Source organism: Quercus robur, chromosome 8 (genome assembly GCF_932294415.1).
Source record: "Quercus robur chromosome 8, dhQueRobu3.1, whole genome shotgun sequence".
Taxonomy (NCBI): Eukaryota; Viridiplantae; Streptophyta; class Magnoliopsida; order Fagales; family Fagaceae; genus Quercus; species Quercus robur.
Window position 1 is genome coordinate 57,077,453 of NC_065541.1, and position 23,577 is coordinate 57,101,029.

The following is a 23,577-nucleotide window of genomic DNA, read 5'->3' on the forward strand; positions in this document are numbered from 1 at the left end:
TAGTTCCAAGAGGAAGCAATTGACGCTTGGCCCACACCGTGCCAACTTCTATGTCCTGCACACCAAGCTCATAAAAAAAAAAATGTAAATAAAGAATGCTCAGAAGAAAGGAATAAAAAATGATAAGCGTAAGGACTAGATTTATACCCTCAGCCCAATGGAAATGAATGATGGCCCAACAAGCCCAAAACAATATATTTGTCAGAGGATGGATTTCATAGGAAAAAGACTCAGTAAATTATGTCTAGGTCACAATGGATTGGATTTGTGCTAAAAAGATAAGAAAATACAATTTTAATGTGGTGGCAGCAGCTCTTCTCAGATATTTCTTAATTTACTGTTGACTCATTTCTTTGAAACTTATCCTCAAAAGTATGGTTGCCTCTTACGATATTCTCTAGGCGGCTGGGTGCCAACCTTCAACAATGCTCCCCCCGAACATTTGGCTCCTCGGGAGATACCACTTGTTCGTTGTTATTTGTCCTTATCCTCGTCCCATTAACCAACATACTTATCTTATTGTTTGATTATTCTTAGGCTCCTCTACATCCTCGAGCATGGCCCATGGCCCAATACTCTTACTTGGTTCTTTTATACCCACAATAAGCATAAACTTCCTGCTATAGTAAAGAAGAGTCGACTCCAAGAGAGGCACTCACGGTTTACTCTCAATCGTTGAAGCATTAAGTCCTTTTATAGAGAAATGTTGGCAATAAACCCTAGTCAATCCATGAAAGCTGCGGCCAAGAAAAAAAGTTTTTGCCCCGCCTCTTGAATCCAAGCCTAAGAAGGGTTCTTCACTTCTTGCACAGTTGCACACCAATCGTGCCCCAAGTGATTTTGTCAATTTTGTGGCCCACGCCAGTCATTTTTGGAGGGCTCTTAGAAGGCCAATAGAACATGTTCATTGAGAACAGAAGCCCATTTTTCACATTCACATTGGTGAAGGCCTTGTCTACCCATAGACCATGTCCACTAAAAAAAAAAAACTAAAAAATACATCAGAAAGATGCAAAACCAAATCTTGAAGTGGGGGCATTTGTAGACATCAAAATTTTTATGATGTACCCACAATCGTCCAATTGATCATGATCGAGTATCTTTGATCAAGTTAACTTTCAATTGATGATGTGGACAATCAGCAAATGAAATCAAGTCATGTGGTAGCATCAAAAGAAAAGACTTATATGGAAGGTTCTTATTAAATGGAAAACCAAAATTAATTCATAATTCATAATTGACTCTCAATAAATGTTGAGAGAAAATTCCAAATCAAATGCTATTGAGTTGCCTATAAATAGAGACTTCTTATATGAGAAAAGAACAAATACTTAGAGAAAAAACTCTACTGACACTCAGCCCAAATAAAGAATCATCTCTAAGATCACAAATATTCTATTGTTCATCAAGGCTTATTCCTACTTCTTCAAATCAAAGTAGGGATTATTCTGTAATCCAGTTTGAGATTAAGCCAATGGCCCTCGCATCAAATCAAGTACATTCAACTATTCATTCAACTTGGAGACATCAAAGCACGATTCAAGATCAAACTTGATAGCCCCCCTTTGGATTGTAAAGTTTCTTGGAGATCGAATCAGAGGAGTTTATTGTACTTTTTCATTGTAAAGATTTATACAAAGGATTGTATTTACATATATATACAAATCAATACAAATTGATTATTTGTTACACTATTTTGTGACCGTGTAATTTATTTTTTACGAAAATTGTGCGTACACATGCATATATATATATATATATATAAAAGTCAATGTAACTATATTTACAATCTGCAATATTTTACCAATAAAAAATTACCACAATTTATATACCAAGTTCTCGTCACTTTGTGTGTTATGACTAAAATCTTGTTTACCTATTGAATATCAAAAAAAAAAATGTATACCTATGCATGCATATACTCGTTACTTTCTTAGGTTGGTTCAAATTCAATATTCGGGTAATACACGCATCAGTCTTTCATTTTGCTTGTTGCTAGCAAAAAGAAAAAATCTAAATGGACAGTGACTTGCTTCTTTAATTAGTTTGGTTTGTGGTTTATGATATTTACTTGTGTTACATTAAGTCTTGTAATTGTGTTTGACTCTTGTAATTATGTGATGTTTTGTCACAGAATTATAAAAGGGGGAGATTAATTATTATGGTTTAGATGTTGGCTAATTCCAGTTGACAAACATAGTGTTATAGAGGGTTGTGTCAAGAGCTGCTTAAGAATTTGAATACCAAAGAATTTCGATCAAGTGAAAATTGAACTCACTCAAGTGAAACATTAAAATAGGCAGAAAGTTTACACGACACTTGCTTCACTCTCACTCGAGCAAGATTGTTGAAATCTGAATTTGAATTCTACTCGAAGAGTGATTACTCTAGAGAGAGAGTAACCACAAAGTAGATCTGAAAATTTTTCTCCTTAAGCAAAAAATTATAATCCCTTTTTGTGTATTGGTCCTAAACAAAAACTAATTGTGTAATTACTTCATCTTGAGCTTTAAGCTATTTTTGAAACCACATAATTAATTCTCCAATGGTGGGTCACAATTGCTAAGTTCAAAAGCTCTGGGTCGCAAACGATATTAGTCAATAGATTATACGTAATTGTTTAACTGTTAGTGAATGAGCAATTTTCCATTGAAGAAATTCTTGATTGATTCTTTCTCCACTTCATTACTAAAATTTGGGTTCCTTTTAGTGCTTTCATTAATCCTGCTTTAGGTAAATATATGGTGATTAATTATTGAGGTTGAATTGTGTGTTGGATTATGTGTTTGAAACACTCGATTTGTTGAATTAATCCCCTGTATAAGTGTTTGGGGGGTCTAATAAAAACTTTTTCATTTACATAAACAATGATGTTTTTAAAAATCAATTCTAAATCACGGCTCCAAATTAGGTTTTCCAGTAGTCATACAAAACATTACCCTCAGTTTATTTTCTAAAAATTCATGGCAAAAAAGGTTATTATTATTATTATTATTATTTTTTATAAATTAAAAAATAAAATAAAAAAGTGATTCATGCCTACATTAACCGACAAGGCCACAAGGCTATACATATCAGTATCGGAAAACCCACCTCCCTTTTTTTATTTTTTCCTTCTCCTAATCGGCTAATACTAATAGAGAAAGAAGTCTTACATAGCTAGGAATCATAGAGAGAATAGGACTACTTTGTGACTAAGGCCTATACCTCTCTCTATATATACCATACTCGCCCACGCTTGTATTCTCTATACTTTGCATTCTCTAGCTGTAGGCAATACAATCTTCTAGATTCTCTTGCGTAGGGTTTCCTTTAGCATACATATTTCCAGCTTGTAAGAAGAAGAGTATGGCTTTGGAGTTGAAGAGCTCCGACAATAAAATTTTCGAGGTTGAAGAGCTTGTGGCTGTGCAGTCTGAAACCATCAAGAGCTTGGTTGAGGATGGATGCGCCGACAACGTTATTCCACTGCCAAACGTGGATAGCAAAACCCTAGAGTTGGTGCTAGACTGGTGCAAGAACCATGTGGACATGAAACTCGACGAGGAAAAACTGAAGGAATACGAGGACAAATTTATTGAGGTTGATCAGGCAGTTCTCTATGATCTTCTCTTGGCTGCAAACTATCTCAATATCAAGGACTTGCTGAACCGAGCATGTCAGAAAGTTGCGGACATGCTTAAAGGAAAAACACCCGAGCAAATTCGAGAGACGTTGAACATCGTGAATGATTTTAGTCCAGAAGAAGAGGAAGAAATCCGAAAGGAGAACCTCTGGGCCTTTGAAGAGTGATTGTTTTTTCTGTTTTTGATGTTTACTTGATTAGTAGTCTTTAAGGATCATGAAGATTTTTGTTTTCTTTTTTCTCTGTAGTAGTAGTATTTTCTTTGAATTTCCTTTGTTAGCAACTGATGAAACTTCTTAATTTCGTATAGCTTGTGGCCTTGTCGGTTAATGTTGGCATGAATCACTTTTTTTTTTTTTAATTTTAATTTATATAAAAAAATAATAACCTTTTTTGCCATGAATTTTAAGAAAATAAACTAAGAGTAATGTTTTGTATGACTACTGGGAAACCTAATTTGGAGCCGTGATTTAAAATTGATTTTTAAAAACATCATTGTTTATGTAAATGAAAAAGTTTTTTTAGACCCCCACACTTGTACAGGGGATTAATTTGATTAATTCAACAAATAGAGTGTTTCAAACACATAATCCAACACACAATTCAACCTCAATAATTAATCACCATATATATACCTAACCTTCTGTGGTATTTTTAGGTAATTTGTTAACATTAATCTCACCTCGTACAACTGGTAGTTGATGATCTATTGGTTGTCAGTGACTTGGTGCTTTTGTCTCAATTTTCATATTTGAAATTTGAAAAATACCAATTTAGTAGTTTTTTATTGATGAATTTTAGAAGAAATGGCGTTTGTAATAATTGGTTAAAGACATTATTAAGCACCGATTGAATCCTAAAAATTATCTCTTTATGGTTGCTTCATTTTAATTTTTTCACCAAGAATGTTATATTTAACATTTAAAGGATATTTTAATGCCATCAACGAGTAATCTTATTGGGTATCTACATGTGAGTAAAGTCTCACATTAAGTGTCTGTTTGGCAAGCTTATTTTTTGCCAACTTATTTTACTATTTAACTTATTTTTGTTAGGGTAAATTACATAAATAGTCCTTATCCTTTACACTATATTTTAATTTGGTCCCTAACCTTTTAATGCCGTGTCAACTTAACCCTTGCCGTTATCTCATGGATGGAAAAGTACAAACGGCTTAAATAAAAAATTAATTTATTGCCACATCAATGGACATATGTCCTGCCACGTTAGTTTTTTTTTTTTTTTTAACCCAAATTAATTTAACCCAAATCAAATCTTTTTTTTTTTTTTTTTTGGGTTTGATAAGAAAATTTGCAAATTTTATTAAAGAGGGGCAGACCCAAATTAAATCTAAAACAAATATCTCCCTAAAATTTAAAATCCCTAACGGTGAGGACGGCAGCGCCTTCTCCTTCCAGTAGCGCCTTCTCTCTTCTAGCAACACCTTCTTTACTCCAGCAACACCAAGTCTATCTCTTCTATGTGAATCTGGTACCTTTAGAATCATGTGACTTATCATGCAAAAGTTCATTTGAATGTGTTTTTCTGTATGTGTTTATTACTACAAGTGGGTCCAAGCATTTAAGGTAGAGATGGTATCAAACAGATTCACAGTGGACTATAACGAAGTTCCTTTTTTTTTTTTTCCCGAGCTACGACTATAACGAAGTTAAAGGGTTAAAAAAATGGAGTTTCTTTATTGCAGCAACCATAGGGTCAATCTCCACTGATGTGAGATTGAGCATAAAAATCAAGTAAAAAAAAGATTATATATGAGCAAAACACCAAAACGTGAAGTAGAAAAGTACGAAAAATACACAAAACTAAGCCAAATGAAAATACAAAATTAAGAGAGACACAACTAGTGCTGCTGGAGTAGAGAAGGTGCTGTTGGAAGAGAGAAGCTGTCGGAAGGAGAAGGCGTCGTCGTCCTCACGATTAGGGATTTTGGATTTTAGGGAGATATGTGTTTTTATTTGGGTCTGCCCAATTTAATAAAACCAGAAAACTTTCTTTGAAAAAAAAAAAAGAAAAAAGAAATTTGATTTGGGTTAAAAAAAAAAAAAAAGAACTAATGTGGCGAGACATGTGTCCAATAAATAAATTTTTTATTCAAGGTATTTGACATGTCAGACTTTTCCATCCATGAGATAACGATAGGGATTAAGTTGACACAGCACTAAAAGGTTAGAGACTAAATTGACACAATTGAAATGTTAGGGACCAAATTGAAATATGATGTAAAGGATAGGGACCATTTATGTAGTTTACCATTTTTGCTACTATTCATGGGTCCCACTGCACTTTTTGATACTATTCATGGGTCCTACTGTATTATTTCAATTAACATTTACTTTTATTTATAGTACTTTCAATAAAAAGTTTTCAGTTTCAATATAATAAGCGGATCCTAAACATAACCTAAGTATGTGTTTGGCTCCAGCTTAAAAAGCAAACTTATTTTACTATTCAGCTTATTTTTACTAGTATTTATGGATCTCACTGCACTTTTTGGTACTATTCATGAGTCTCACTATACTATTTCAGCTAATTTTTACCTTTATTGTTATCTACAGTACTTTCAGTAAAAAAATTTCAATTTCAGTAAAATAAGCGGATCTTAAATGGACACTAAGAGTCTGTTTGGGAACAAATTATTTAGCTGAAATTGAAAATTTTTTACTGAAAGTACTTTAAATAAAACTAAAATTTAGCTAAAATAGTATAGTAGAACTATGAATAGTAGCAAAAATAAGATAAATAGTAAAAAAATCTATATTTTTAAGCCAATGCTATACGCAACCTAAGTGTGTGATTGGGATGAGCTAAAATTTTCAACTTATCTCTACTTTCAGCTTATTTTTGCTGCTATTCATGAATCTCACTATACTTTTTGATATTATTCATGGGTCCCACTACACTATTTAGCTAACTTTTAACTTGATTTACAGTACTTTAGTAAAAAGTTTTCAGCTATATAAGATGTTCCCAAACGGACACTAAATACTAATGAGAAGAGTGGGTTATTAATATAACATATAGTTGGCCCAAACCAATAAGTTTAAACTTTGGATTAAGTAGTGTCTTTATATGTTATATTAACTACTCAAATTGAGACTCTCCAAAGAGTTACAAGGTGGCGAGGTGTTCGGCGTGGCAAAAAAATTGCTGTATTTCATCTACTGTCCTAGTATAGAAGGGCCTTGCTTTGTGATCTGGTTTGTGTTAATAATATTCTTTCTGATTCAATAAAAGAAAGAAAGAAAGAAAGAAAGAAAGAAGCATATTCTTATATGATATCAAATCTTACTCATTAAAGTATATCCTTGGAAGAATTCGTCCAAAGTCTTCATGAGTTCATGTAGTACAAGTTAGAAATACCATGGAAATTGGCTACCCATATATATTTTGCAAGCACATTGCTCCAGTAAACATAGAATGGATTGGAGTTGGAGTAGTTCATATTTATCAAAGTAAAGCAAACAGGCTGAAATCGATGATGAATATTGAATTAGTTTTTTAGTTTTCTGGTGGGAAATGGCAAACCAGGATCTTGGCTGTTTCTAACAATTATAACACAAGTATCTTTGCAGGCAGCTTCACATGCAGCAGGACCTACATTGGGATTATCTTTCAAGCACTGTGGCTTACATTGATTGGTACATTCTTTTAATAATTCTTCCTCTGTCTGGGCACACACCATCACAACCAGCAGGGAGACAATAAGTAGCATGGAAATGGTTTTCTTGGTGCCCATGTCTTAGTTATCCTTGATGTTTAAGAAAATATTATTGGAAAGGATGAAGAAAAGTTATGGTGACTTTGGATCATATATATATATAAGGGGCATACGGTTGCACCAGTAAAGGAAAGATCATATATACGTTCCTCCTCACTTGGAGGTTAAGCTAGATTTTCTAAATAAAGGTCATCCAGAGAAAGATGATGGTAAAACAAAGATGGTGGAAAATGATTTAGAATTGGTCACCAGTGTAATTTAGTTAATTAGTTATGGATGCCTAACCAAAACTATCTAAAAGTAAAAATTTCACTAAACAGAATAGTTTAAATTGAGCCTGAATTAATCTCCAAGGTGATCTAGTTAATCAGTTGAGTATGCCTAGCTAAGCAAAAGAATCTAAAGTAAATTAAAAATCTCTCGAATAGTTTGATAGTCTTTGAAAATTAAACATTGACCGTATTATTGTTTTGACCGTACAAATGTATTTGTAACGAAAGAAGAAAGAAAAAAGAATTGAAAGGAACATAAAGGAAAACAAAACCATAGGAATTATAGTTGATGATGCATGAAAAATCAATATGTCACTTGTTCCTTTGGAGGTGCTGGAAGACCTACAAAAAGGAAGAACGCTACTGGAGGGCACCGATAGGATGCCAACCTAAACTTCTTCAATATTGAAGTTAAAAACTCATATGAACCCAATAAAACTCAAATGGTAGTAGTGTATGGATTTTGTCAAATGCACCTCGAATTGAATGAGGTCTAGCCTTTATATAGGGGGATCCTAAGTGGGTCTCCTTGTTTTGTGTCACTCTCCTCATGGGAGACGGGTTGGTTAAGTGGAGTAAGTGGGAGCGAATTACAAGAAGATTTGCTCCCATGTTTTGAAGCAGTGGATTTGTAAAGTAAATTCCGTTTGTCGTACCAAAGTATGATTAAATTTTGTCTAAGTGTAGAATGATCATCATTGTGGACGACTATGCTGTGGACAAGCCTTATGACATGGATGTTTGTTTATGGTTGTCTATGTGAGTAGGTGACTTTCTCCGTATAGATAAACAAACATATGCTGCACGACAAGTTGGATGAGATTTTCATTTTATTTTGAATCAGATACAGAGTGTGATAAGTGTCAGATGATTAATATTGTATGTTGGATGAGTGTAAATTTATCGCCAGTGTGTCAAATGGGTTCTCATGAGTATGCTTTCGTCAGAGTTTTCATCATTTGGAGGGTTGGATGAGTGATTGGAGGAGTTGGATGACCTGTGTGGCGGATTGCCTATGTTGGGTGGCTTAAGGCAATTGTTGGACTATTCTTATTTATATTGGACGAGGTGGTTGCTTGCTGGGAAGAGTCTTAGTTGTTAAGTAGAGAGGTTATCACTTTTAGTTTCCTTTGGAAGAGCCTAGTTTAGAAGAGTCATCTTTGAAAGTCTCTCCTCTGGAAGAGCTAACATATGTTGGACAAGGTCATTTGGGAGACTTTCCCTTTTCAGATGGATGGTAGCATGGTTGTCCATGGGGTTAGAAAAATCACTTTGGGTGGTGATGATGGAAGGCCGACTTGGTGGACATGTCAGATGAGTCTATTGTAGAGTGGCAGGCAGTTCGTTTAAGGAGTGAAAAGACTATTCGTACTCTTGTCATGGAATGCTCTGGTGCTCTCTCTAAGGAGGAACAGGAGGAGCTTTTGCGTAGTAAGAAAAAAGTTAAAGACGTTAGCCATGCAGGATTCCAAGAAGGGTTGGATTCAGCTGCTTCATCTCCGAGGAACAATGGAGGTGTTTGGAGTAGTACCACGTCTTTCAAAGACAAATTAGTCGGTGAAATTCCTGGTGCTTTCATGCAAGCTTTTAGTTTTGGAAATCTAATGGAAGACGATGCTGATTTTGATGAAGAGGTTGAAGGCCTAAGGGCCAGATTGGTAGCAGTGAAGTTTTCTAAGGAGTTGAAACAGAAGATTCGTAGCCCTTGGTATAAAGCTCTCATTGTTAAGGTATATGGGAGGTCCGTTGGCTTGAGTTTTATACAAAATAGGTTGCTATCTTTGTGGAGACCGGCTAGAAGATTGGATTGCGTTGATCTAAGCAATGGATTTTTCCTTACAAGATTTTCATTGAGAGAGGATTATGAAGCCATGCTGAAAAAGGGTCCTTGGTTTATTGGAGAGCACTTTCTATCCATAAGACCGTGGGAACCAGATTTCTCTCCGACGACTGCAAATGTGTCTTCAATGGCAGTGTGGATAAGGTTGAATGAACTCCCAATAGAGTATTATCATGTGGAGGCTTTACTTCAAATAGGCAAAGTGATTGGGAACGTGTTGAGGATTGACACTCACGCGGCATTTGAGTCTAGAGGTAGATTTGCCCGGCTCTGCGTTCAGGTGGATGTCGAGAAACCACTTGTTACAGCCATTTTGATAGGGAAACGGGAGCAGCCGGTGTGCTATGAGGGAATCCACAAGATGTGCTTTGAGTGTGGAAGAATCGGACACCGCAAGGAGCATTGTCCGTATACCATCCGGCAGCCATCAACGCCGAGCACGGAGATGAACCAAACGGATGGTACAACTGAGGCACAGACATGCACCTTGCATGACTATGCAAACGCCAAACAAAATGTGGGGCCCAGCTTGAATGTGCATGGTAGTGCGCAAGATGATGTACCCGAGAGTACATACGGTCCGTGGATAATGGTAATGCGCAAGAAGCCAGGGACAAAATAGTAGAGGGGTGATGGGACCACAATGAACTTGCATGGACAGCCACGAGCTGGGAAGGAAACACGCTCTTACATGCCGTTAGGATCAGAATTTTTGAACATTGGGCCGAGTAGGGATGTTAAAAGGAAGCTCTCACCCCAGAGAGCTTTTAATGAGCTTCAAGTGGCTAATGCAGTTCAGTGCTTGGTGAAGGAGAGTCCGAAGCCATTAAATGAAGTCAAAGTAGCAGGCCCAAGTGTGAGGTATGTTGAGAAAGATCATCCCAGGCCTGGGAAGGAGATAAAATCTCTTAAGCCCAAGCCCATTGTGAGAAGTAGATCAGCAGATGTTGGTGTCAAGCCAAATTCGTCTAGTGCTATTGTTTCAGTTAAGGCCAAAAAAGGTGTTGCCCGAAACAGGGCAGCTCTCTCTAATCGCTCTAGCACTGTTGGGGAAGCTAGTGCAGCTGGTGCGCCGTTTCCCTTGAATGCACAGGGAAAAATCTTGATCGGAGATCGGAATGATAATGGGAAAAATTTTCTGGGTACTGATTCTCAGGATCGGTTCGCTATCGGGGCAAATTTTGGTGTGGGTTTCCAGTTTGGAGGTGGAGCCGGCGGTGATCAAGGTGCGTGTAGCTCAGAGTATGGTCGGGGTCAACAAGGAGTTAATGGTTTTTTGGAACGGCATCCTTACTCTAACGGAGAGGAGTGTGATGGTAGGCGGCTTGCCGCTCCTAAAGCCGGCATGGATAATAATGAGGAGGATTTGTTGGGTTCTCATGGTGGTTCGGTTGAAGGTGGAAGGGATGAAAGGTCTGGGTTGGAATGTGTTGACTCGGAAAACACTAATGGAGTGGTTAGTCATGCGGCGGTTTATGTTTCCAGAGGAGAGGCAGCCGTTAGAGATGGTGACTTGGATCGAATGGAGCTTGAAGGTGGAGATGAAGCCACTCCTGCTTGCTGATACAAGTCCTTTCTTAGAGTTCTTATCATCATGAATATGATAGTTTGGAATTGTAGGGGCGCTCTGAAGCCCTCTTTTCAGAGACATGTTAGGGAGTTGGTTCGGTGCCATAACCCAGCAATTTTGGTAGTAATGGAAACTAGAATTGGAGGTGAGAGAGCTAGGGAGATTACAGATAGGTTACCTTTTGATGGTGCTATCCACATGGAGACAATTGGTTATGCGGGAGGATTATGGTTGCTGTGGAATTCCGATCGGGTGGAGATTACAGCATTAGCCAACACTGAACAGGAGATTCATTCTGTGGTTAAGGTACGAAATTCTAACTCTAGCTGGTTGTTAACTGCAATTTATGCTAGTCCTAGAATTGCAGAAAGACATATTTTATGGGAAAATTTAATTAAAGTTGCTGAGTTGCATAATTTGCCATGGGTGTTAGCTGGAGATTTTAATGAGCCCCTTTTGGAGGGTGATAAATTTGGGGGAAGGGCTGTCAGTGTTAGTAGATCTTTACTTTTTAGGGAGTGCTTAGATAAATGTAGTATGATTGACATTGGTTTCTCTAGCCCGCGTTTCACGTGGACAAATAAAAGGAATGTTCAAGCTCTAATCCAAGAGAGGATTGACAGATTTTTTGTTAACCCTAGTTGGTGTCTTATGTACCCTGAAGCAAAAGTAGTTCACTTGACTAGATGCCACTCTGACCACTGTCCTGTCCTGTTGGATATGCAGCCGAGAGTTGCAGTTAAGAAGAAGAAACCTTTTAAGTTCCAAACTTGTTGGTTGTCTGACCCAACATTTACCAACATAGTTTCTCAAGCGTGGAGACATTATCCCATGCTTGCGGATGCTATAGATTCTTTCACAAAAGAGGCAGAGAAGTGGAATAGAACGAAGTTTGGAAATGTATTTGCTAGAAAAAACAATATTATGGCCCTCTTGAATGGTATTCAACGAGCTGTAGCGATTAGACCGTCAAATTTCCTCCTTAATCTTGAAAGTGAGTTGCTTAAAGAGCTTGATACTGTGCTGAATCAGGAGGAAGAGATTTGGGCGTTAAAGTCTAGAGTTAATTGGATGATTCAAGGCGATAGAAATACTGCCTTCTATCATGTGTCTACCTTGGTTAGGAGAAAAATGAATAAGATTTTGGCTATTAAAGATTCAGTAGGAGAGTGGTTGTATGAGGAAGAGGCAATTAAAAATGTCATTTGGAGTGGTTTCAATGAAGTGTACTCCTCTCTCTCTAGTGCATCTTGGTCGATTCCTTTTAATACTCTTTGGCAAGGCAAATTAGCTGATGAGGAAAAGGTGAGTATTAGTGGGGCTGCCTCAGTGGAGGAGGTTAAAAATGCCTTGTGGTCTCTTAAGGCGTATAAGGCTCTTGGGCCGGATGGTTTGCATGCGGGATTCTTTCATAGATTTTGGTTGATTGTTGGCAATTCTGTGATTGATTTGGTAAAGAAAGTTTTTGTTGAGAGGAAAGTTCCGGAGTTTTTGAATAGGACTCATATTGTCCTTATTCCTAAGATTCAAGGCCCGGAGACGTTGGGTAACTATAGGCCTATTAGTTTATGCAATACAGTCTATAAAGTGATTACTAAGATTATTGTTGCTAGACTTAGACCTTTTTTGGAGAAGCTCATATCCCCTCTTCAAACTGCCTTTGTTTCGAGGAGGAAAGGCATTGACAATGCAATCATCGTGCAGGAAATTGTCCACACCCTTAGCAAAAAGAAGGGGAAAGTGGGGTATATGGCTATTAAAGTGGATTTAGAGAAAGTTTATGATAAGCTTGAGTGGAGCTTTATAAGAAGCATGCTTATTAGAGCTAATTTGCCCACTGATCTGATTGAGATCATTATGAGCTGTGTTTCTACTGTGTCGACCTCAATATTGGTGAATGGAGAAGCTCTGGAACCCATTTATCCTTCGAGAGGGATTAGGCAAGGAGACCCGCTCTCCCCTTACTTGTTTATTTTGTGTATGGACTTCCTAGGACAACTTATACAAGATAAATGCGAGGCAAAATTGTGGCAGCCTGTAAAGGCTTCTCAAAGTGGGCCTTCCTTCTTGCATTTATTTTTTGCGGATGATTTGGTGCTATTTGGGAAGGCAGATGGAAGGGGGTGTGCAGTTATTAGAGATGTTCTGGATGAATTCTGTAGCATGTCGAGGCAATCAGTGAGTATTACTAAATCTAGAGTGTATTTTTCTCCAAATGTGGATAGGGATACAAGAGAATCGCTTTGTGATATACTTGGTTTTGCTTCCACGACCTCTCTTGGTAAATACCTTGGTTTTCCCATCAAGCATCCGGGTGCCACCACTCAAGAGTTTAATCCTGGATAGAGTTAAGCAAAAATTATCCGGTTGGAAAGCTAACATGCTTTCTTTGGCTGGCCGGGCTGTTTTGATTCAAGCTTCCTCATCAACAATTCCTTCTTATGTCATGCAAGGCACGTATTTACCAGGAAGAATCCTGGATGGCTTAGACCGGGTTAATAGAAATTTCCTATGGGGTTCTTCGGAGACCAAAAGGAAATTACATTGGGTTGGCTGGCAGAAAGTTACTAATTCTAAAGAAGATGGTGGGCTGGGTTTGCAAGAAGCGAAGGGTAGAAACACTGCTCTCCTTGCTAAGTTGAACTGGACGTTCCATACGGAGGAAGATGCTTTGTGGGTGAGAGTGCTAAAAAGAAAATATTGCAACAATAGAAGATTAAATGCTGTTAACATGGACAGACTGCCTTGCTATCAGATTTGGAGAGCCATTAAGAAGGGTAGGGAAACATTTAACAAAGGTAGTATGTGGGTGGTTCATAGAGGCATCACTCTCAGCTTTTGGCTGGATAATTGGACTTGTAAAGGTCCTATCCGCAACCTCATTCATGGTTCTTTAACCCGTGAAGCAAGCCAATGGAAAATTAAAGATGTTTGGGTAAATGGAGGTTGGGATTGGAATCGAATCCCCTTTGAGCTTACTCTTGAAATTAAAGCGATCATTCAAGCCATTCCTATTTCCTTAGGGGATGGTGGAAGGGACAGGTTAGGTTGGAGAGGTAATGCTAGGGGTTGTTTTGACCTCAAGAGTGCCTATTCCTTTGCTAGGGAGGTGGTTGATGTGGAAGATGTTAGATACTCTCCCTAGAATTAAGACTTTCCTTTGGAGATGCCTTCATAATAGCATAGGAGTTAAAACTTGCCTTGGTAAAAGAGGTTTTGTGGAGGATGAAGGGTGTCCTGTGTGCCAAAGAGAACCGGAAACTATATTACATGCCCTTAGAGATTGTCCAAGGGTAAAGCAAATATGGAGTCAGCTGGGTGTAAAGGGAAATAATAGTGACTTTTGGAGGAGCAATCTGCATAAGTGGCTGCATAACAATGGGAAAGAGAGAGGTAGTCTTATTCAAGGGAAGCCACCTTGGAGAATCTTGTTTAACTTTGCTGTGTGGTGCATTTGGAAGAGCAAGAACTCTTTTGTTTTCAATAGGAAGAGCCCTAATCCGAACTTGTATAGGGAGATTTCCAATCAAGCAGCAGAGTTTATGTTTTGTGTCTCTTCTCCACGCAATCCAGTCTGAAGATTTAACAAGAGAATTAAGTGGGAGAAGCCGCCAATAGGATGGAAAAAATTGAACACTGATGGCTCAACTATTGGAGGTATGGAGCGGGCGGGCTGTGGAGGGGTAGTGAGGGATGAGCATGGGAAGTGGGTTGCTGGTTTCACTAGGCATATAGGTATAACTAATATCTTTGCTGCTGAATTGTGGGGACTGAGGGATGGTCTTCTACTGTGTAGAAGTTTGAATATATCTTGTCTTATTGTTGAGATAGATGCCAAGTGATTGTGGATGTCATGAAGAATTCTGCTTATGTAAATCAGATTATATCTCCCATTTTGGACGACTGCAGGCAGCTGATGACTGGATTTCAGCAAGTTCAGTTGAAGCATTGCTACCGCCAAGCTAACCGTTGCGCTGATTTGATGGCTAGACTAGGAACTAATCAAGAGCAAGATTACATGTTGTTTTCAAGTCCACCTGTGAACTTAGCTAAAACCTTGGAGGATGATTGTTTAGGTGTTGCTTTTAACAGATCTTGTACTGTTCTAGATGTAATTTGTTGAGTTTTATGAAATCGTCTTTTTACCAAAAAAAAAGAAAGAAAAGACTATTCTTATCAATAGTATTAAAAAACATTCACCAACCCAATCACAAATTTAGAATCGCTAGTTGCTAGTAAATTAAAAGAAAAAAAAAAATCTTCATCAATCCTAAACCATAATGAACATCAATGATACTAGTACTAACTCATTAATCAAGTCTAACATCAAAAATAGAAATTAAATCATTCTCTAGCAAACAGAGGGTATGGTATAACATATTAAAACTGACTATCTCACACTACGTACCTATCACACACTGATTGTACACACTTTAATTGAATAGGTTGTGGCATTGTCAGTGTACCAAGTCCGTGTTTCAGTAGGAATCAAATCACTAATGGAATACAACTAGCTCAAAAAGATTTTTAAAAAAAAAATTAAAAAATTTGGCAAGAGATACACTTCATGCATCTATTAAATAAGTTTATTAAATAAATAAATAAATAAAGTTTTAAGTTTTCAGTTATTATACACCCCCCCCCCCCCCACATTTACTTTTCTAAAATTACAAACAATTTACATTGATATCTTGGATGACAAAAAATAAAATTTTGAAAATCTTTTAATTTTCTATTTTATCATCCACTTAAGCTATCATCCACATCCCATCTAATAGAAAATTTGGTATTTACAAAAGCTTTTTATCTTTTGTGATTATTTAAAACATTTTTTCAATCATCTAAAGGAGGTTAGCGTAAATAGTTTACATTTTAGAGAAAATTGGTGTCTTATTCCAAACTAGAGAAGAGATCAATATTGTAATATTTTCATAGGAGGTGAGTGCAATTTCCCAATCCAATACACACTTATTCTTGGCCATGAGGCCCATAACCAATTTAGGGCATATAAGTATGACGTTTAGTGCCTGTTTATTTCAACTTTCCCAACCCAAAAAGCCCGTTTTGAAGAAAGCTGAACCACAAAGCCCGTTTTGAAGAAAGCTGAATCACAAAACCCGTTTGGTTAGGTATAAAATGCAACTTTTTGGAAAAAGTTGCAATTTGGGTTTGTGAAGAGAACACGCAAGCCATAAAGGAGCTCAGAGGTGCATTTTGGAAAAAGGCCATGCGCGTTGATTTATATCCGTTGGACACACATGAGCAATTACCAAATTACCCTTCACATTTTACTGAAAATCTAACTTTACCCTTTGATGCATCAAAAGATGTTCTCACGCTAGATTCATCATTCCTCTCATCTCTCTGCTCTGCCCTCTGCCCTCTGCCCTCTCTGAAGCTCACTCACACCAAATTCCTCATTCCTCTTATCCCTTTGTTTATAACACAATTTTACAAAGGAACCTAATAATGAAATTAGAACAAAAAAAAAAAAAAAAAAAAATCGATCTTACCCATTTCTACCACATGTTGTTGGCAGTGGGGAAGAGATCAAGCAACGATGGGGAGGAAGACAGGTGGCGGTGAAGGCAGAGATCAATCACCGATCTGACCCATTCCTCCCTCTTGGATTTCCCCCTCTATCTTCGTTTGATGAGAATCAAATGGTGTGGTGTGTGTGACCTTTATGTTTGTGTGTTTTGATGGGATAGAGGGAAAGAAACTTGCAAACGAAGTGGTAAGAGAAAAGGGAAAAAGGAAGAAGAAGAAAAAAAAAAAAAAAAAGAGCTTTGCGGCAACTGGAACATTCTGGAGGAACTAGTAGGGAAAAAGGGGAAGGAAGGAACAAAAAAAGTTAATTGGAATGTTTTGGAGGAAGTGGTAGGGAAAAAGGGAAAAGAAGGAAAAAAAGAAAAAGAAAAAAGAGAAGGGTGCATGTGTGGAGGAGAAAAAAAGAGGGGAAAAAAAGAAGAAGGAAATACGGATGGAAAAAAGAGAGAGTAAAGAATTAAAGAAAAAATAAAATAAAGAATGAGAAATTAAAATTGAGAAACACTATCACAATATTTTCATAATAAATTTTAAATGGTAGGTTATTATTAGTTAATATTGGTGAGAGAAAAAATTTAGAAATTTAGAAAGTTCTTTTTAGAATAATTTTTTAGAAAGTATTTTCACAATACTTTATACATACTTTGTCATTTTTGATAATTTATCACTCAAACCGCAATTTTTATAAATGCTAGTCAAACACTCAGCTTTTTCAAAAAACACTTTTTAACAATTTTTACTAAACACTCAGCTTTTTTAAAATAAAAAACACTTTTTCATATTGCACTTTTTGAAAACTCCATTTTTTCAAAAAGCCCAATTTTAAAAAACTGAACCAAACTCACCCTTAAGCTTGGGCTAGACTAGAGGTTTCAGTTGTAAACGTGAATTGTGGAGGGGTATCATCTAAATGTAGTGGCAACCTCTCATGTCTACCAGACTGGTACATTGTCCCCGTTAGCAAGTATAAATTCTTTGCTACATTAAGAGGGATTTTGCCTCAGGTGGGCTTCAAAACTGAGCTCCCCCGCACCTATTAGCTGGATGTGCCAGTCGACCTAAAGGCCATTGGAAATAAATATGATATCTTCTTAGGTATGAATTGCTGAATTCTCTCTCTCTACCACTGAAAGCAAACAATAAATGTGTTACTTCAAGTATCAACTATATTGTTGTAAGTTTTAACTTCAAGTTTCAGTCATTGTGTCCAACTAAAAGGATTGATTGAGAACCATAAACAATTAATAAGAAGGTATTACATATCTTGCGAACAGAAAGAAAGAGTATTATGTATCTATAACACAATATACACAAGCTGAATATTACAGGCAGATAAATGGTTCCCACAACTTGAGCAGCTATAAGTTAATTCAGTTTCAAAGGTTCTGCATCATGAAGAGGCCGGGCGGGGTAGTCGCTTGGCAATTTCCTGCCAAAAGAAGGAACAAGCATTCAGTATTCCAAGTACATAGGAATTTCTTTTTATGTGACAGCTAGAAATAGTGGGGGTGGGGGAGGTGGGGTTCAAACCACAGACATAAAGCACCACAGAAGATGCAACTATCATTGGGCTATCACTTGAACCCCAATAAATAGGAATTGCACAACTATAGATTCCACAGACAAGCCTATTTGCAGGCCCAACTAATAGCCTTGACGATAGCAACATAATCTGTCAACAAAATGTTTCATTCAAAGCAAGTGCTCCACGATGAAATGGTGCATATAGTCTCACAGAGTACCAAATTACAATTGACTTGTATTTAGTGTACCCTGTTCATAACACCAATAATGAGAGAGCGCTTCTAAAAACCACTGTCAGTCTCAATCATTTAGATTTGTAGATGGTGTATATTGTTAGTACTAGCAATAACAGCTGCTGACAGAAACATATATTCTAAAATTTCAATGTCAATAGTACCTCAAACAGCTGATTTATATTATCTGCTGTCTTTGCAGATGTCTCAATAAAAAACATTCCATTCTTCTCCGCATAGTCAATGCCATCCTGCAAGCCAAATAATGCATGCGTTATATCTAGAAAATGGATATAAATTTGTGGTAGACAGAATGCATCAAACTGAGGAGAATTTCACTCACCTGAACTGGTACTTCGCGCTTCTCATTAAGATCAGCTTTGTTACCGACTAAGGCCATGACTATATCAGGACTACCATGTTTTTGTAGCTCCTGTAAAATGCCAAATCCATCAATTGGTTGGAAAAGCATATTAAACTGCAACCATAGGAACTAAATTACCAAACTTAATGAGAAATGCAGTTTCTATAACCACACGTCTTTCTGAGTAAAAAGATCCCATCTATAAGCAATGAGCACTTGAACCACACAACTATATAACAATCCAACCATCTCAAAGTAAGTTAAAGTTTTTCTCAAAGTAAGTTAAAGTTTTTCCTTTTTCACCACAGCTCTTGGAACTCCAAGAGAATCTGTAAGTCAAAAAATTTCAATTGATTAAAAATTTAAAAGAACGATTTATATTCATCCAAATCTAGATATTTGTTGCCAGCAAGTCAATCTCTAGATTCTCTACAGTGTAGAGATTAGACAAGAATTAATTAAAGGGCACATGCACATGAGTACAACAGTACACACATAAAGGTAAGCTCACTTCCTTTTAATGAACTTTGTGATAGACAAACCCAAGCTGTTATGTACAATTTTCATATAATTACAACCACTTGAGTCCTCGTAAACACAATTAGTAATATTATTGAACTTGAAAAACCTGCAATCTGTTTTAATTGGAAAAAGGAGAACATGAAATTGTTAAGAAGAAAAGAAATAGATATTATAAGTTAATTCAGTAATGACTACTGACCAACTATAACTCTATCAACTTCCTGATAGGATGTAATTGCAAACTGCAGGATAAATGATACACCCTTTAAGCAGCTCATATTCTCTATTAATGACACTGTCAGCATGAGTCAGACATGCAACCTAGGTTATTGAAAAGCATGTTGATGATGCATTACAAGCAAGGTTTGGTGTCATCTTTGAAATGAATTACTTTTTTAATACAAAATATCACAACAGAATTCCTCCCACTGTCATAATTGTACTGAGAACAATTCTGTACAAATTTGATTTTAGGTATGTAGCCCATTAGATGAATTTTACTTAGAGCATTGTTTCAGAGTAATTAGAGGTTCTAAAAGAAAATTACTAAAATAAATATTCCAAAATGAAAAGTCATAACCTGCAAGAATAAAATATTATGGCACATAGGTGAACACACATATTCATCCAACCAACTGATGAACAAACCTAATTGGCCGTCAGTCTGATTTCCCAACTTAAACTATTGCCAACCAAGACAATGCAACCATATCATGATTAAATTAGCAAATTTAAGTACTACACAGCGAGAACTAAGATGTCAAGATCTTATTCAGGCAGTACAAGAAGCATTGATGGGGTTTTCCCTCTAAGGAACTCCTATTATCAAAAGTTTATGCACTGCTATGTTCCAGTAAAATTAGACTTATTCCATTCACATAACATTAGTGCATACACTGCATTTGATCTTTTTTTTTTTTTTTTTTTTGATGACATAGGGAACCTTTCTAAAGAAGAGCCCTTTGGACTTGCCTCTAGCCAGTAAAACTTATGGGCAACTAACCCCACCCACCAAAACCAATTGTCACGAAATTCAGGGGCATTCACCCCCTGCATTAAATCTTTGTTACCAGCCCAAGCCGCCACTTAAAACATATCTGTAAACAAAGTTTACCAGATAAGAATACCTCAACCAGATTCTTTTGTTTAACACTTTATGCAATAAAGAATATTAGATTAGAAGCTGTGTTGCACCAACACATTTTCTTTATACTGGTCTGACTCAAAGCTGAGCACCTTCCAATGTTTTTAGTTTCAAGGGGACAAAGGGGGGCGGGGGCAAGAAGAATATTAGGAATAAACTTGGAATTTCTTTCTCATGTCAAGCCATTAAGAAAATTATTGATAATTAGAAGTTTTAAAAAGGTTTGACCATCGATACAAAAAAAATTATGGCTCAAACTTCAATTCTATATTAGGTGCTCAATCATCAATGTACAACCCCATGATCATAGTAGTTTTGTACCCTCATAAAAAGGTTATTATATGGCTTTATCCTTTCCATAATTAAATGTTGCAGGGAAAAAGAAAACAAACAAACAATAAAATAACTAACACTAAGCAATCCCTGAAAAAATCTACCTTAACCCAATATTGTGCCTTGGCAAATGATTCTGGGCTTGTTATATCATATACAACAACTGCAACTGCAGCACCTCGGTAGTAAAGTGGCGCCAATGCAGCATACCTGAATAATACAAAATCAACAATTAATTTTCTCGTGCAAAAAGTGGCATGCATGGGCAAGGGAGACGGGGTAGACGTCCAATAGAAACAAGGACCTTATAAGATGAGCTTGTGCTATGATATATAAATCTTAAACTTTTTATATATTGAAGCATGATTTGACCACCATACCTCTCTTGGCCAGCAGTGTCCCATATTTCAAACTTAACTGTTGTAGAGTCTTGTAAAGCTATTGTCTGTGATAAGAATGAAGCTCCAACAGTAACCTGAAATTATTTAAACCACCAATTGTAAGTGTATCATAAATTAACCTCTGGGGCTAGGAGGAAGGATAGACACCCATATCCATTCACATAGATCATTATAAATAAATAAAGCTAACCATTTTTTTATGTAGTTTACTACAATACAAATTTACTTTAACATATTTTACTTATCAAAAAAAAATTTGCTTACCTTGGAAGTTGGGTCAAACTGACCACGAACAAAGCGAAGAACAATACAGCTTTTACCAACACCAGAATCACCTAACAAGACCAGCTGCACACAGCAACAGATGCAAAGGTGAGTTGCATTTACTCATAACAGGATGAATACAATAAAATCATTATCAATTTCACAAAGACCTGTAGGTTTTATCTCAACCTCTTTCTCCTAAGCCCCAGCATGGAAAAAATTAAAATAAAAAAGCCTTTCAGTTGGCAAATTAATTTTGTCTACTACTATACTACATTGTGAATCAACTGGAAGCAATAAAGCTGAAATATGGTACCAACTGCAAATAGCCCAATCTTTACAGTTAAAAAAAAAAAAAAATTATTTTTATAAATGCAAATAGTCCAATCTTTACACATTTTTTGCACAAGTAATTTTAAAGATCAATTTTGTTCTCAGTTCAACTAAACTAAGCTTTCATCCCAACTAACTAATTCAACAGCATATATCCTTTTCCAACAATATTGTGTCCAGCAACATATATCTTTTTTCATATAATTAGATCTTTGACCATGGATCCTAAGGGACATTGATAATAACCACTTCTAGGGAAATTTAAAACTAGCCATTATCACTTAAGTAGCTAAGTCAACTTACTTCCACAAATCACACATCAATTCTATTTCAATTGGACTTTGTCAATACAAAAAATAACAAAAATGAATAAATTGCCCCACGATGTCCGTCTCATTTCATTTACTCAACCAATTGCAAAGTTTCTTGAAAGGGCAAGACTTTTTTTTGAGAAGTTAATTTTTCCATGTAAATTTTAAGATTCTGCCATGTAAATTTTTTTCATGGTATGGAAGTTAAGTTTTTAGTTAAGAAGTCACGTGGCTGAATCTTAAGAGAAAAACCTAATAAACCGCACCTAAGTCTTGTCCTTCGTGAAAATATAAAAAACGTATAAAAGCCACAAGTCGATATCAACTGAACCCAAAGATTTGACTAAAACAGTAGCCTTTGAAAACACTTTTCCGCTAAAAAAGTACCTTCACACGGAGATTTTTGGCGTCAGACACTCCGCCATTCTCTGAATTCAGCCCGGCCAACTGCCCGGAAGACCTGTCTGCAAACATTAAAACCCCAAACAATCAGACTCACCATAATCGCCATTAAGAGTCAGTAGCAACCAAATCCACAAAATGACAACCACTCTCATGAAAATCCCATTTCCCCAGCTCTTCACTAAATCAATCTCGTTCAGCTCAGATATTCAATAAATCAACCAAATTCTCAAGACCCAGATGATAATCTACAAATTTGTATACAAAGATTCCATATTTCAAAGAGAATATTCAGTTCAACCAATCTGATCCAAGAAAAAACCCTAGAAACACATGACTCCTAGCTCTTCATCAAATAAGTCCTTTTTCAGCTCAGAAATTCAACAAATCAATCAAATTCTAAAAACCCATATAGAAATCCACGTATTTGGGTACAAATCCCCAAATTTCGAAGAGAAATCTCGGTTTTGACCAAATCTGAACCAGTATAAGAAACCCTAAAAATTTCAACACAGGACAAAATTAAGTATTACCTGGAAGAGAAGAGGAGCAACCCATGGCTACCAGAGACTGTAGGCTTGTACGTATAGTTGTATTTCTATAGTATATGATTAGGGTTTATGGTGAAAAGGGTATTGTCAATTGTGAGAGAGTGAATGTGCAGAAAGAGAAAATGGCTATATGGGTTTGTGTGGAATTTTAAGGTCGTTAATGGCTGATACACTATAAATTTTTAGAGACCCCATTAACCCATTTTATACGTATCGTGCCACAAAAGTATGTACTCACCACCGAATTAAAAACCAAAATAACCGAAAAAAACTAAAAAAGAGAAATTTCCCTCAAAAAAAACTAAAAGAGAGAAGATGGTGACGATGAAAGACAAGATTTTATTGGAAACTTACAATGCTCGTATAGGCTTATATCTACGTACAGGTGTCTAAGTGTCTTTGTATGTAAGCTTTATAATTTGATAAAGTTGGTCAATATATTCTTTTCTTTCTCCTAAATACTTATCCAAAAATAAATTTAACCGATTGTATGGAAGTAATGGATCAATTCAAATTTTCATCCATTAAAAATATGGGGGTGGTAGACAAGATTTGAGATTCAAGTATTGTGGAGTGCATAAATTATTTACCAATTATCA

General features: G+C 36.5%; 2 protein-coding genes across 2 annotated transcripts; one reads left to right on the forward strand and one right to left on the reverse strand.

The window, feature by feature from the left end:
- Nucleotides 1-3,348: 3,348 nt before the first annotated feature.
- On the forward strand, nucleotides 3,349-3,937 carry LOC126696522 (SKP1-like protein 1B). Its single transcript, XM_050393245.1, has one exon. The coding sequence runs from the start codon at nucleotides 3,349-3,351 to the stop codon at nucleotides 3,790-3,792; it is 444 nt and encodes a 147-aa protein (XP_050249202.1). The 3' UTR covers nucleotides 3,793-3,937.
- A 13,805-nt stretch (nucleotides 3,938-17,742) lies between these two features.
- On the reverse strand, nucleotides 17,743-23,340 carry LOC126697213 (ras-related protein RABF1). Its single transcript, XM_050394101.1, has 8 exons — nucleotides 22,961-23,340; nucleotides 22,413-22,489; nucleotides 21,382-21,465; nucleotides 21,097-21,191; nucleotides 20,821-20,926; nucleotides 18,697-18,786; nucleotides 18,518-18,604; nucleotides 17,743-18,025 (listed from the first exon to the last, which is right to left on the reverse strand). Exons 1-8 carry the CDS (start codon nucleotides 22,983-22,985, stop codon nucleotides 17,987-17,989), a joined length of 603 nt encoding a protein of 200 aa, XP_050250058.1. The 5' UTR covers nucleotides 22,986-23,340; the 3' UTR covers nucleotides 17,743-17,986.
- Between the last annotated feature and the right edge of the window lie 237 nt (nucleotides 23,341-23,577).